The sequence below is a fragment of the Pleuronectes platessa genome, chromosome 24 (genome assembly GCF_947347685.1).
Source record: "Pleuronectes platessa chromosome 24, fPlePla1.1, whole genome shotgun sequence".
In the NCBI taxonomy this organism is placed as follows: Eukaryota; Metazoa; Chordata; class Actinopteri; order Pleuronectiformes; family Pleuronectidae; genus Pleuronectes; species Pleuronectes platessa.
The window spans coordinates 9,647,499-9,661,103 of record NC_070649.1 but is presented as its reverse complement, the minus strand read 5'-3'; the positions used below and the strand labels follow the sequence as shown (position 1 = coordinate 9,661,103).

The 13,605-nt window shown below is 43.2% G+C and overlaps 1 protein-coding gene across 1 annotated transcript in view; it reads right to left on the bottom strand.

Annotated features, from left to right (window-relative positions):
* Window positions 1–2,310: 2,310 nt before the first annotated feature.
* LOC128431244 (E3 ubiquitin-protein ligase Midline-1) overlaps window positions 2,311–13,605 on the bottom strand; it is a 35,437-nt gene continuing 24,142 nt past the window's right edge. The window contains exons 4-10 of the mRNA XM_053417506.1: window positions 11,722–11,829; window positions 10,160–10,308; window positions 9,333–9,460; window positions 8,329–8,472; window positions 5,073–5,234; window positions 4,612–4,819; window positions 2,311–4,518 (exon numbers count right to left, since the gene is read on the bottom strand). Coding sequence (XP_053273481.1) covers window positions 4,170–4,518; window positions 4,612–4,819; window positions 5,073–5,234; window positions 8,329–8,472; window positions 9,333–9,460; window positions 10,160–10,308; window positions 11,722–11,829 — 1,248 coding nt within the window. The 3' untranslated portion in view covers window positions 2,311–4,169. The remainder of the gene's footprint in view (window positions 4,519–4,611; window positions 4,820–5,072; window positions 5,235–8,328; window positions 8,473–9,332; window positions 9,461–10,159; window positions 10,309–11,721; window positions 11,830–13,605) is intronic.

The following is a 13,605-nucleotide window of genomic DNA, read 5'->3' as shown; positions in this document are numbered from 1 at the left end:
TGGTGAGTCAAACAGTGAGTTGACATATCTACGTCTGCAAGGGAATTTATATTTCAGCCTCTCCATGTTTGCTTATTGTTTGTTTGGTTGCATGATTATGGAAAAAATTGCACGCAACTTTGTAGAGGGATGGGACATGGTCTGAGAAAATACATGCAAATACATTCTGATTCTGATTCTGATTCTGATAGAACCCATAAAATATTTGGGCAAATCAGTGAATTTTTGTTTTAATTCATTTAACGACATTTTCACCAATTATCCAGAGAATATTTTGCGGACCCTGGTGAAAAATTCCGGCATTTTGAAGGGACTGATATAAATGAGTGTGTGCAGTTTGGTAGTTCACTTCCTTTTTGTCACCACTTCTAGGTTAAAGTTGAGTGAAACTAGCACTTGACCACAACAGAGAGGAGTGGAGCCAATCTTCAACACATCCTCTGTATTACCGGATGAATTACTGGACAAACAAGCGTATCCCCATTATTTGCAGACGACGACCTGTAAATTGTTTTTGTGCCCTTTTCATTGTTTGTTCACTGGAGCGCTGGGTAAACTCATTTTTGTCGGCTCACGACAGCGAAACGTGCGAACGACACACACACGCAAACCCTTCGGCTGATGCTACAGTCAGCCGCGCACCCCCGCTGAAACCTGGCGTCACAGGACAATTGCTCATGGACTAACCAGGAAGAGCCCCTGATGTCGGCAGGAAGTCCACATGATAAACTCAACTACTTCCTCTTCCACAAGACATCCGCAAACTCAAGTGAACTCCAAAAGTCGGGGTTTAAACTTAGAGTGTGAAGACGGGAATCAATGATTTATCACAGGGGAAGACATTTCAAACGCTGCCCAGCGCTTTGGATGCAGCATCTGTTCCTATTGTAGCTGAAGTTTCCAATAATGTGGTTGTGTAAAGGATAATCACATTATTCACTTATTGTGTAGCAAAGATGATTCGAATCCACTGTGCGAGATAAATCTGGCTAATTTGAGTCTCTGCCAATCCAAACATCCAGGTTTGGGCATCACTAAATATCAGCCAAGAGAATAGTTTCAGCCCTGGTGGCGGGTGGGGTTTTGTGGTCATCAATGGCGTCTGTCCTTCTTCCAATCACAATGCTGATTGAGTATGTTTTAATCCAATTAGAATCTAACTTTGAAAGTGCTTGGAGGTAGCCTCAGGACGAGCAACATTTTTTTTTACCATCTCTGTTATAAATTGTATTAATAGATATTTTCATGTTGAATTTATGTAACATATTTAAAAAGCAAAGATTTATATTTATATATAAATCACACTGTACCAACAAAGTCTATATATTATAATCTAATCATCAGGTTTTACAATCTCATTTCACATGAGCATTAATGTTTATTTTTTCTAGTTTATATCACTCCTATTTTAAATAAGCAAGTTATAGGCTAATATTGACCTAAATCTGTCGATTAATTAAATTAATCTGTTTTAAAGTTTCAAATTTAAATAAAAAAACATTTTAGCTTCACTCAGATTAAGTTAGACTGTACAATTATTCAAGTTAAAAAAATTTAATTCCATTATTAATGATTCAAGTGAGTTGGATGGAATTTATCTGTAGGTTTATCACAACATTCACATAGAACAGGGGTGTCCAAACTACGGCCCGCGGGCCATCTGCGGCCCGCCATCGATTTTAAATTGGCCCACCTCAAAAAAATAAAAAAATAAAAAAATATATATACAATATATATACTTTTTGGGGGGGGAAACCAACAATTTAATAGCACTTAAATGGCACTTAATTATAGCACTTTGTAGTTTTGCTCTAGTTGTGAAGAAATTGTACTTTCTTGATTCTAGTTGTTCTGGGTTTGTACCCTTAAATGCACTTATTGGATAAAAGTGTCATCTAAATGAAATGTAATGTGATGGACTATGGCCCACTGTATTGCAGCTGTCCCTCAGAACGCCCCCCCAACACCACTGTCATGAGTGGCCTAGACCTTCGTATTTTTTTCTATATATGACCCTCGGGATAAAAAGTTTGGACACCCCTGACATAGAATAAGACTTGTGATCTACTTGCTAATATTGAAATGTTTGCTATGACAGGGGCTAACTGTGAGTGCATGAGAAGAAGAACAGACACCACTCATACCTACTATTTGCAAGACTACCCGAAAGGGCAGCAGTGAATTCACGCAGATCGAAATGCCATAGTCTAAACTTTCTTCAAAATGGTATTTCACTGCATCTTACTGTATGAAAACAGCTCTTGATAGTGTCACATCGCTACATTGCTTTACAAGGAGAAAATAAAGACAGACTGTGAAAAGGAACGTTTATTTTTGACCTTCTCAGACGACAGTGATGCAAGCACTTATATCCTGTTTTTCCACAGAGATGTCCACAGAGACGGAACATATAACACCATGGTCATAATGGAAACATTAAATTAAGCACTATATATTCATACCAGATACAAGGAAACGTACGTTTGAATTTATTGCCAATGAAACACAGAATTAAAGAATGAGATTTGTCCTCCATATTATTACTCATCACTCAGCAACATTGGGAAATACAACCAAATAATTGTATTTACACTGAGGAGCTTCATTTTCTATAATACTACATTATAATATATAGAACAAAAAATACTTATATTACTTAAAATTGAGAATTTCCCTTTGGGCGTTTTCATTTTAAGGATCTTGGCCTAAAGATCATCATTGGCTGAACCTCATGTCGTCCATTTTGGAATGGCAAGGGAATTCAGGACAGGACAAGAAAGATCCAGCCAATGATTCAAAATAAAGAGTGAGTGCATCTTCCTCCTGTTATCATTCTGCATAACGTCAAAAGAGAGCTCCAAGTGTTGTTTTGATAAAGTGAACAAGTTGTGTTTTATAGAGTATCTGAACTTTTAATACCTTTTAAACAATGTGCTGCATGTGGATTTGATGATGTAATACCTCAGTGTGACAATGACAGGTAAGAGGTATTATTATTTAAGATGAAATGGGAAGACCCTCTGTATTAAAATTAAATTCCTGGTTCTGGAGTGTTGGCAAATGCTGAAATTGTACACTTTACCCCTTATCTCCAGTACTAACCTGGGCCTTTACAACTTTAAACTCACATACTATGCATCACATAAAATCCTGATGCCTGAAATAGACATTTCCACAATAAATCAAACAGAACACAACATTTTTTCCCAATATGAACGCATGTAAATTGCACCCAATTTGAATGAAACCATGAATAAAGTATGAACAATGTGCAAAAACAAGGTCTACATTTAAAGGAATCATCCGTTTCAATATTAGCATAATACTATTTCCTCTCTGTAACATTTCTAAAAATAATTCAGCATTTATTAGGAGTAGAATTCTCTGTAAAGACACCTGCACAGACAGCAACGGCTGCTTTGGTTCCTTTTTATTTCGAATGGGAAGGGGGAGTTAAAGGGGGAAGTCTATGCGGTTTACAAAATATACACTATTCGGCTCTTTTTAGCAGCCATGATGGAATAAAGAAGGAATGTGATTGCGTTACTCTGTGCATGTTCCTGGTGTGAATACTTTAAGGGATTTTTCAAAGTGCTATATCTGATAAAAGGGTGTAAAATAACAAAAAAGCAAAAAATAGAAATAGATTTGTGGCTTTTTTTCCCTCGTTGCCATGCATGGTATAAATACGCCCATAGCAGCCCAAAAGTGCCATAGAGTACTACCAAGGTCCATTTGTCCTGTTTCCTGTGGACTGACTCCAGCTTATTGCCATCAAGTCTTTTTGAGTCAATACAACATGAACCAGCCTGTTATTCCCTGTTAGAAATCATAGTAAACAATTGAAAACCACTTTTGAGGGGTTAGGTGAAATAACGCCCCGAGAGTTGTCTTCTTCTTCTTGTCTTTGCACTGTAACGTTGCGCTAGTTAACTTTGCACAACCAGTAGCAAGGGTCGGGATTATTTCAGATTGCCCTCCGGGTACCAAACCGCACACGAGTGGGATTTAATTTGCTCAAATGCAGCCGATCCTAGTGAATCGAAGCGGAATGGACACTTCTGTTCTCAACGGGAGTGGGAGTAATTCTACAAATCTTGCCCAGTGCAGCTTTAGGGTATTGAGGCCAGTTTAATGCTGATTTATTTCCAATCGTCCATCTACAGCCTTCAGTTGTCGGGATCCACTCCCTCCAGGTGGTCGGGGATGGGTAGCCCGGTGAGGATGGTCAAACACTTGTTCCACACGTTGAACACGGGGCACACGGGCTGGACGAAGGTGACGTGGAACGTGTGCAGGTGCTGGGAGCCCACGGCGTCGTAGAAGGTGACGTAGCCGGCGTCGTAGTCCAGCAGCACGCCGACGCGCCGCAGGTGGGGCGAGGGCTCGATGGCCAGCTCCTTGCTGTTGTGGCGCACCACCCAGGAGTTGTTGCAGCGGCAGAGCACCCAGGAGGAGGAGTTTTTGCCGATCCACTCGTGCTTGGGGGCGGATTTGTAGGCTATGCCCACCGCGTACCTGGGGAGGAGTGGGATGTACCGTTATCCGTCGAGTTGCTGCAATGGACTCGGTTTTAAAAACTTTATTTAAACACTTAGTTATGATTCTCACCATGTGCTTCCTCCAATGAGAGCCTCCCAATAGTGGCGCCCGCTGTCAATATAGGTGTTCCCCACCACGCCATAGCTGCTCTGGCTGGAGAAGCGATCCTGGTTGTGGCCCTTCTTGGACGTGGTCTCGTCCCGCTCCACCGTCAGGTTGTCGTGGGACACCTTCAGCTTCTTGTGAGCAGACTTGGGGTCCAGCTTGAAAGGCTGGCCTGAGAGAGGAGAGGGAGGAAAATGAAATATTGATTTTTTTGAAGTGGCAGTGCATCGAGATCTATAACGGGCAACGTTCCTTACGGAGCAGACAATTCATTTTCGGTTAATTAAATTTCATATACACAGATTGATCTATTTCCAGTGGAGCAAGCGACATAAGAAACACAGTTGGGGCTGCGCGAATGTTTATTTATGGATTTTCCTTTATAAAGCTTGATCCTGTATGAAGTGTCATCATCAGCCGCTTACTGTTGGTCTTCAGAGTCCCCGGTTCACTGCTTCTGCTTCCCGCCTGGTTAATGGCCTTGACAACAAAGATGTACTTGGTGCCGCTCTGCAGGCCGTGCACCGTGTAGTGGTTCTGCTTGATGTTGGGAACAATCATCCAGCTCTCCAGGGAGTTGCAGAGACCTGGGAGGGGAGGGGGGGGGAAGAAGGTGAGACGAACGGAGAGACACGCAGAAGAGAGAGGGATTGAAGTTAAAGAAAATGATCAGCTCAGGTTGTGTGCAAGAAAATAACATATAAAAAGTAGACAAACTAAGTTTTCCATAGGGAGGAGTGAGGGAGGGGGAGCTGTGTGACTGGACAGTGAATCAAATGGCTGGTTGTGTGTGAGCCGGGAGAACAGGTGTGAAAAGGCCACACGAGGAAACCATTCACACATCGCGCCCTCTCAGCTCTGAATGTGTGAATCCTCTGTGTGTGTGTTTTATCCCCTGGCACTGAAAGATGCACTTCATTCCTGTACTTGAACGGTAAATAATGAAACTAATCAGAAAAGACAAGATCAGCTAAGAAGAAGGCATTTTGTTGATGGCTGCATCGTCCATCTTCTTGCGTTTCGGGCAGATTATCGATAGGCTGAGCAGCTTCAACAGTTTTTTGGTGTTATGATCGATAAAAACGATTTTATTATGTGATAAAGGCAATATGACCTTTATATGAGCCTGCACACTTTTACTTATTCCCCTCTCTACCTCTCCTTTCTTTGGAATCAGGAACAAATAAAAAACAACTAAATGTTTTTTTTTCTCCATGCAGCCCCAACAATGGCCAAATTTACTCCAGGACTGATCACAGAACCTAACGAAGACTTCATGATGAGAATTTAACCAGTAGTCACTACTACTGGTTAAATTCTCGACTTAACCCTTTGGTCCTACATTGGTATCTTTGCTTAATTTCTGAGTATCTTCAAAGGATTCATATCATTAAACTATACTAGGTCAAAAGGTTCTATAAGTTAATAAACTATAATAAATTACTTGGCTTTTCCGGAAGAAATAGAATGGATGTTGTAGCTCTCCATTTATTTAATTTAATTTGATTCATTTAAACAGGGCCATGCCAAAAACGCCTCCCACAACCAGTCAGGGGCATCCTGTGGGATGTCCATTTTCAGACGCTTAAAATAACACATTAATTAGAATTAACCTTTTTTATGCATGCTTGTAGCTCCAGACGTATCAAACAAAAATAGCAGATAAGGAAGCAAGTTGGCTGCTATCGTCTTGACACACGTTTCCCTCAGGAAATCCAGCTCTGCACTGCACAATTCCGCACAGGAGTTAATACTGTTGCAGTGTTGCTGTTGTTATTACATTAACATTACAGGACTGTTTCCCTGATTCATCTGAAGTGGGCCTTCGGGGGGGGGGGGATGTTTTCTGGCACATGACGCAGACGCCCGACAGCGACACCTCTGACATTATCGGATGTGAAAGCAGCAGGGAAGGAAAATCACAGCATCCTCGGTGAACAGAAGGAGACGGGGGGAAACGGCAGACAGTGTATAGGCAAGAGGGGAGAGAAAAGGGGGGGGGGGGCGGGGGGAAATAAAGTGTCACATTAGTTTAATAGCTGTCGCCCTCCGAGCGTGCTTTGAACTGTAAAGTAATGAAAAGGCAGTGACAAAAGGTGAAGGAGTCCCGTGGCAGATTGAGCCGAAAAAAGGAGAAAGAAAGAAAGGAAAAAAGAAAGAAAGAAAGGAAGGAGGATTTTTCTGCTGTGGGGTATATATCTATTTGAAGCGGGGGAAAAAGAAGAGATGAAAGACAGAGAAATCGCAGTTTGATTGAAAGAGAGCAGGGGAGCTCGTCTTCAGATGTCCTGACCCCATTTTCTTTCTTGTAGTTGCTGCTCACTCGAGTGTGCTCAACGGTTTTCTGGGTCTTGTGTGTGTCGGTGTGTGTGTGTGTGTGTGTGTGTGTGTCAGCCTATACAGTATGTCTATCGCTGTTGAATAGACATCGTGGCGCTAAGTGTGTATCTGCGATGCTGATTCATCCTCGGCTGTCATCTCCTGCCACGACGTCTCACTTTGTCGGTGCCACTGAAAACCTTAAACGTCTTGCATGTACAGACATCCGTACATCCTCTGAACGTCTCATCCTTTTTGTGCTGAGTGCTCCGCGTTGATTCTCCGCTCCACTATTGTCAAATCCCTGCGTTCATTCTTCACAAGCTACAGTCATTTGAAGACAACATCTGAGGGCTGATAGTAGCACAGACGCGGCAGGGTTCACTTCAGGAGGTTTCCACTTCCACTGCCGTATCGCAGCTTTTCAGATAAGCGCTTCAAACGCCGGGCTGCCGAAGGGGAACTAGTGGGCACCGGGGAGGCGGCGGGATTGCATAGTGCAGATGTCAGGGCTGTAAAGCAGTCGGTAAGTGTGTGTGTTACAAATGCACTGGAGGTGTTTGTTTGCATCTTGTGGGACCAAGGCCAGGGCCAGAGCTAAGCTTCTATTTTATAAAGTTTAAGTTCATGGGCTCGCAACATTGAAGAACCAATCAGGCCTCTTGTATTAGATTAATTTGCATTTTTTAATCCTGTATTTATTGACATTTACTTTATAGTTGCAAATATGGATTTGTTCTTTTATATTTTGTAACAAAACGTTTCAACCGCCACCTAGTGGCTGCCTGCAACACACGTTGTAGAGCCTGCTTCCTCCATGTTAGTGGATGGGACATGCTATTTTAAAGTGTGTTCTTACTTCCATATTTGATATTATAAAAACGGGGTGAAGTGTCATGATGTACAGTTGAGACTGATGATTGGTCGAGTGTACTTAGGGTTACGGCACTAGGGAAGAAGAATCTGCTTACTAGATCTGCAGTTCTACGTTGTTGTATGATTTCAGAGCAGAGTTATGATGATGATGATGATGATGATAATGGCCCATTGAAGTATTTAAAGTAAATCCATAAAATCTTAGTGATATTTAATATAACCATCATGTCCCTGTGTTTACATTTTAATTAGGGTTATTTGGTCAATTGCCCCCAAAAAACAGGCCCCGGGTGTTGCTGTACTTTGAAAAGTCACTGAATCACAGCGACCCACCATCAGTAAGTTTTTAATTGTAGATTTTAAAGTGCCCACAAATTCCCAGCATGATGTGACCCCATTAGCTTTATTGTCGCTCAGGCCCTGAAGATGGCTTTTAGCACTGCTGCGATGTTGATTGCTGAACTCCTTGGCTGCCTCATTACTTACTGGCGATGTTGGACTGTCCCGTGAAGATGGCATACTGGAGCTCGTAGGACACCACCGTGAATTCATCGTCAGACGTCCAGTGGACGGTGATGGTGTCGTAGGAAGCCGTGCACAGCTCCTCTCGTATGCACGGAGCGTTCGGAGCTGCGTGTGGGGAGAAGAGAAAAAATCCAATCATCCAACACCATCTCAGGCTCTAATGTCATATGTTGTGTTTGTACACAGCTTGCATATTACATTAGTGCTATACTAATATGATACCACGCTCCAAGTTTAACAAACAGTAGCCCCACTTAACCTCATGTGTTCACTGGGCTGAATCCTTGTGGGTAAAGGCTTCATTACACACAGGATTGAAGATGTTCTTTTCACTAGAGTGGTAGGTTGAGCATTAACAGTAATGCAGCAAGGAAATAATAAAATATAGTTCAAGTGCACGGACGAATAAATATCACAATCCTTTTAGCAGAACTAATGTGGGGTCTTACGTAAGCAGAGTTCCTAAGTTGGCTCTCTTACGCTTGTTTATCGATTCATGAGCAGTTCTTTATTCTATGGAAAGATAAACAAAATAAGTCCCTTTTAGTATTCAGGCCGTGGAGCCTCTTGTAGAATGAGAATGGAGCGAGGTAACAAAACAAAGATACAAAGGCAGAGCTTAAATTGATTTTAAAGCCACTTCCTCCCTCGTTCTGTGTCTGTCACTCGCTCCTTCTCCCGAGCCTTCTGTCAAGAGTGGCTGCGCAGAGTGGAGTGATTCACACTGATTCACTTTGTGAAAAGGCCCTCGAGCTAAGCCCTCATGCGTCGCACAGAGTAAATGCGAGCCAGCCACTTTCACAGGACCTTCAAGTCCACCACGCGTGATGCCTTGGTTTTGTGTCTCCAGCGTGATTCATACAGTGATGTTTTGATAATGTGACGTGGAAAAGTAGCCTAGAGGCTAATTCGGACGTTAAACTTGAGTGTCTCACAGAACGCGAAGAGTTTTTTTTTTTCTTTACCCGTGAGGTAATCCAGATTCTCCAGAAGCTTCTTCTCTCTGGTGAAGTCCAGGGCCACGGTGTCGAATGTGTCCGTTAGGTGAATCTCAGGGATCAGCACTTGGGTGGACGCTGTGGCCATGGAGACCCTAGATCGTCATCAAGCAAAATTGAACAGGTGTATCAAACAGGGTTCCAGGAATACATATGCCAGGAATACATAAGAGCATATATTCATAAATTTAATTTGGATTATTGCTGTTTCTGTCTGAACGGCTTGGTTTTAGCTCTTGTCTCTGTAATTACCTCCTCCGAATGAAACCCAGTCTGCTCTGATTGGCCAGCCGGACCACTCTATTCTGATTGTGTACTACTTCAAGCGTGTTTACCAAATGTTGGCCTCTGCTCTCGCTGTACCTGGCTCCTAGGAGTGCATTATGCAAGTCTGGCATTGAAACTTTAGGTTTTGTAACTTTGCAGAACTTTTTACATAAACTAAAAACTGAGTTTCAATCTGAATAGAGTCTTCCCCTAATTAGTGCGTCTCTGCGTAAAAAATTCTGATTGAAACCCTTTTTTGTTTAAGAGACTAAAGGATTTGCTTTTATATCAGTCTCTGTTTCTCCTGAGATGGCACATATGGACACTGGGTTTTGTTGGAAATTGCCAAATCAATTAGTCAGCCAGCTTAAACAGGGATTGAAATAATTAGAAGCTCAATACAAGATGAAGTCCCGCCCTACTTGTCTTTGCTGTTGAAAATCATCAAATTGTGTACATTTGCTTTACTTCCTGCTCAAATTAGACCGAAGCTGAACAACTACAAAAGCATGAATGTGACCTCTGACCTCTCGTTGATGCTCTTGGCAGTCTGCAGGAAGCGAGCGTGGTCGGTCTCCTTCAGCGTCTGGTCGGCCTGCGTGATCAGCGCCGAGGACCTCTCGATGCACTGCTTGCAGTTGGTGATCTGCTGGGCGAGCTTCCGAAGCCGCTGTGTCTGAAGAGGAGAAGAGAAGCCTGAGAACCGCACTGCTGCAGGACAGATAAAATCATCAAACCAAGAGGGCGTGAAAATGCCCTCATCCGGGTTAAGGTGCCGCAGCTCATTAAGGATGAGAACATAATCGGAGCTGACGAAAGAGAATGACCCAAAAATATGAGCTTTCACGTGCACAGGGAGATGATTGTTAACATTCTGCAAGTCACTTACACATGAAAAGGTCAGGTTTGGAGTTGATTGATGCTAGTGGTCATGTATTTACTCATGTTCTCTTAATTGCTATGAACATCCGAGAAATTAAATTGCAGGAAAAGGGCATGAACACGTCCGTCATGCTTAGCCAAAGTTACAAGGGCTTAAAGCTGTAGCTTGAAACTGAAGCTGCAGTAAATTTAGCTGGAAAAGTTCCCGGTTTACTGATTTATACGGTTGAGCTTCAGGAGAAAGTTGATTTCTAATCAACAAGAAACGTGAAAATCGACCTGATTGAAGCTTCTCCCATGTCCACTAGTTTTATTTTCCATTTCCCTTTTGCTCACCGCTCAGTTTCCCCCCCACTCCCTTGAGCCGAGATTTCACCCGACAGATTGAGGCCAGCGCCTGGATTGAGGTCAGAGGACATTTCATCATCAGTTTGGCTTGTAAAGAACCAAAACACTGTAATCTCACTATAAACCCACTGAAACACACAGTCATCACCACATTTCAAAGAAGGACATAAAGCAGACTAAGCAGGGAAACCTGGTCTCTGGAAAAAAAATAAAGGCATTTTAAATGTGTTTGATAATAATCTAGCACTTCCCTAAAAAGGCAGTTAGTACAAATCTGTTGGCTAAAAAATAGATCTGTGTTCATCCTTGCCCAGTCCTAAAAAGAAAACCCTTGTGTGTTCCAAGTCTCAATAGGCACGTTTAAAAAAAAAAATCATCTGGGTTTAAAGAACAAGTAAACACATCCCATCCATATGCTCTGGGATCTACTCTTGGCCTGTCCGTCTGTTTTCACCGTCTGTTTGGAATGTGTTCAAAGGTTTGCATTTGAGGCAGCCGAGACGTGGCTGTGATGAGGCATCGACAGAGACTGAGGTCTGGTGTTAGCTTGAAGAGTGTTTACAAAGCAATGGAAGCATTAATAGTCGATCAACTGTAGGAATCCAAACCTTTGGATTATTCGTTTCTACCAACTTTGGTTGCATTTGCTAGGAATAGAGATGTTGACCTGCTTGCATTTCTAGGATTATTTGGTGGGAATGGATGAAACCATCGTTTTTAATGGTCAAGGATTCCTCTATATATTACATAATTCAATGGCAAGTGACTCCATGTGTAGCTTTGAAAAGGGGCAACTGTTTTCTAAGAATTAGGCAAGAAAAACCCAAGAGTATTTGACCTGTGTAACTGGTCAGCTCACCTTCCCCTCCTTGATCTTGCTCCCAATGATCTGCCTCCTCTGCTGAATGATGTCAATCAGCAGGTCGCACTCCTCGATGAGCTTGCCCTCCTGGCGCGAAGCGTTCACCTGAGAACCAATCCACCAAACAGAATTAGAGAAATGAAGATGGAGGGGTACACGCTCACCGGGCTCCTCATCACGCTGACCAAGGGGGGACAGGGTGTCATTTTCAGCCCTCCATCTCGTCTGGATGGAGCAAAAACACTTGAGCAAGATGAGGCATATTTAGCCATTTTTCCTCCCTGCTGGCTTGATTGCTGAGTGACAAGTGAAATAAGCAAGAGGCTGTGTGATTGTCAGCGGCAGACATGGCACTCTATATGCATTGCAGTATATCTGTCTCTGGAGCGTGTGGTGTATGTAGTATGCAGTGCCTCTAGAAAAATCTCACACTTCCCAGTCCCCACAATTGAATGAAAGTAGTTGGAATTTAAAGTTGGGAAATGGCAGCGATTGAACCATTACTTTTAGACCTGATATGTAATATAGTTTCACATTTTGAACGCCCATAGACACTAAAGGCTAAAGTATGCTTCTCTGAGTCCGTTACGCGGTGTTTGTGCTGAAAAACAATTCTTAGTGCAGCGGTTCCCCGGTCTTGTTTCCAAACTGCGTTGCTAATTCAACCGCTTGAAGCTACACGGAGGCAGCTAGCTTCCCCCCCAGCTTCCACACACACTCAGGAAGGACTCCCGATACTAACTACTACCAAGTATTTGCTTCTAACCTGACGGTGTTTGACAAACAGTGTCATGATAGCCGTGGAATTAAAGTCGTGACAGTGGGTATTTGCGCTGTTACCATCCCAGTTAGCATGGTGGCTAGCCCACTAGCGCCGTTATGACAGGGCGTTATAACCGTATGTGACCGTACACACATGCCGTTAGTGCTCTAACCAGCCTAGGTCAACCGGACAACTCCGCTGGCTTAACACACTTGTCACATTAATCCTAGAGTCATAGTTGTGTTTTGGGGTTATTGTGCTATAGGTAATGAAACAGGAAGTTTGAGGTCCGGAAATGTCGCTAGCGGACGTTAGCGGACCAATCACAGCAAAGGGCTATCCGTAGGCTCTCCGCCATGCCGACGTGTAGTTAGAAAAATCTGAGCTGCACGAAAAGCTCCCCGTGGAGCCAGGAGAAGCCGTTCCACGGCAAAGAAGGCGGTCCTATCGGTCCGTGCCTTTCAAAACGGAGAAGCATACATAGGCCTTAAGTCTCCATCTAGATTGACATGGAAATTACAGTCTCCAAGAACACAAAAGCGAGGGTTTGTCCTAACTTTACATGTTTTTCCTTTCTGTGGCTGTGCTGTCCCAAGTTGTGTCTGGCTTATGATGAATGATTTAATTTAGCCGCAAGGTGTTTGGGAAACTGCAGTTGATGTCGTTGATTACACTCAGGGTCTTCGGGAGAGAAATGGCATCCGCCGCCACTCGCTGAGTTATTTGATTCACTTTGCTGCTGGATCCTTTACAGTCTCAGCAGGCCATAAAAGTGGTTCGAGTCCAATTATAAGCCTGTAGGTTCGGACATAATGTGCAATTTCTCATTGTGGTCATTTCCTCGCGGCCCTTTCAGCTCCTCGTGAAGTGTTTTCTTGCTGCGGCAAAGCGATAGCATGGGGAGCGATGAAAAGGGGAAGCTTGCTGTGAGTGTTGCCAAGCCAACAACACGGCGCGGTTAATCACACGCGGGCACAGAAAACACGCACACACTGACAGGTGTGTTAATAATGACATCATGTGGAGTCATTTGCCTTTTCCGCCACCGAGCCAAGCAAGGCTGACGAGGACTACCTGGGTATCCTCAAGGTCCCTGCCTCAACAGGCATTTATGTGAT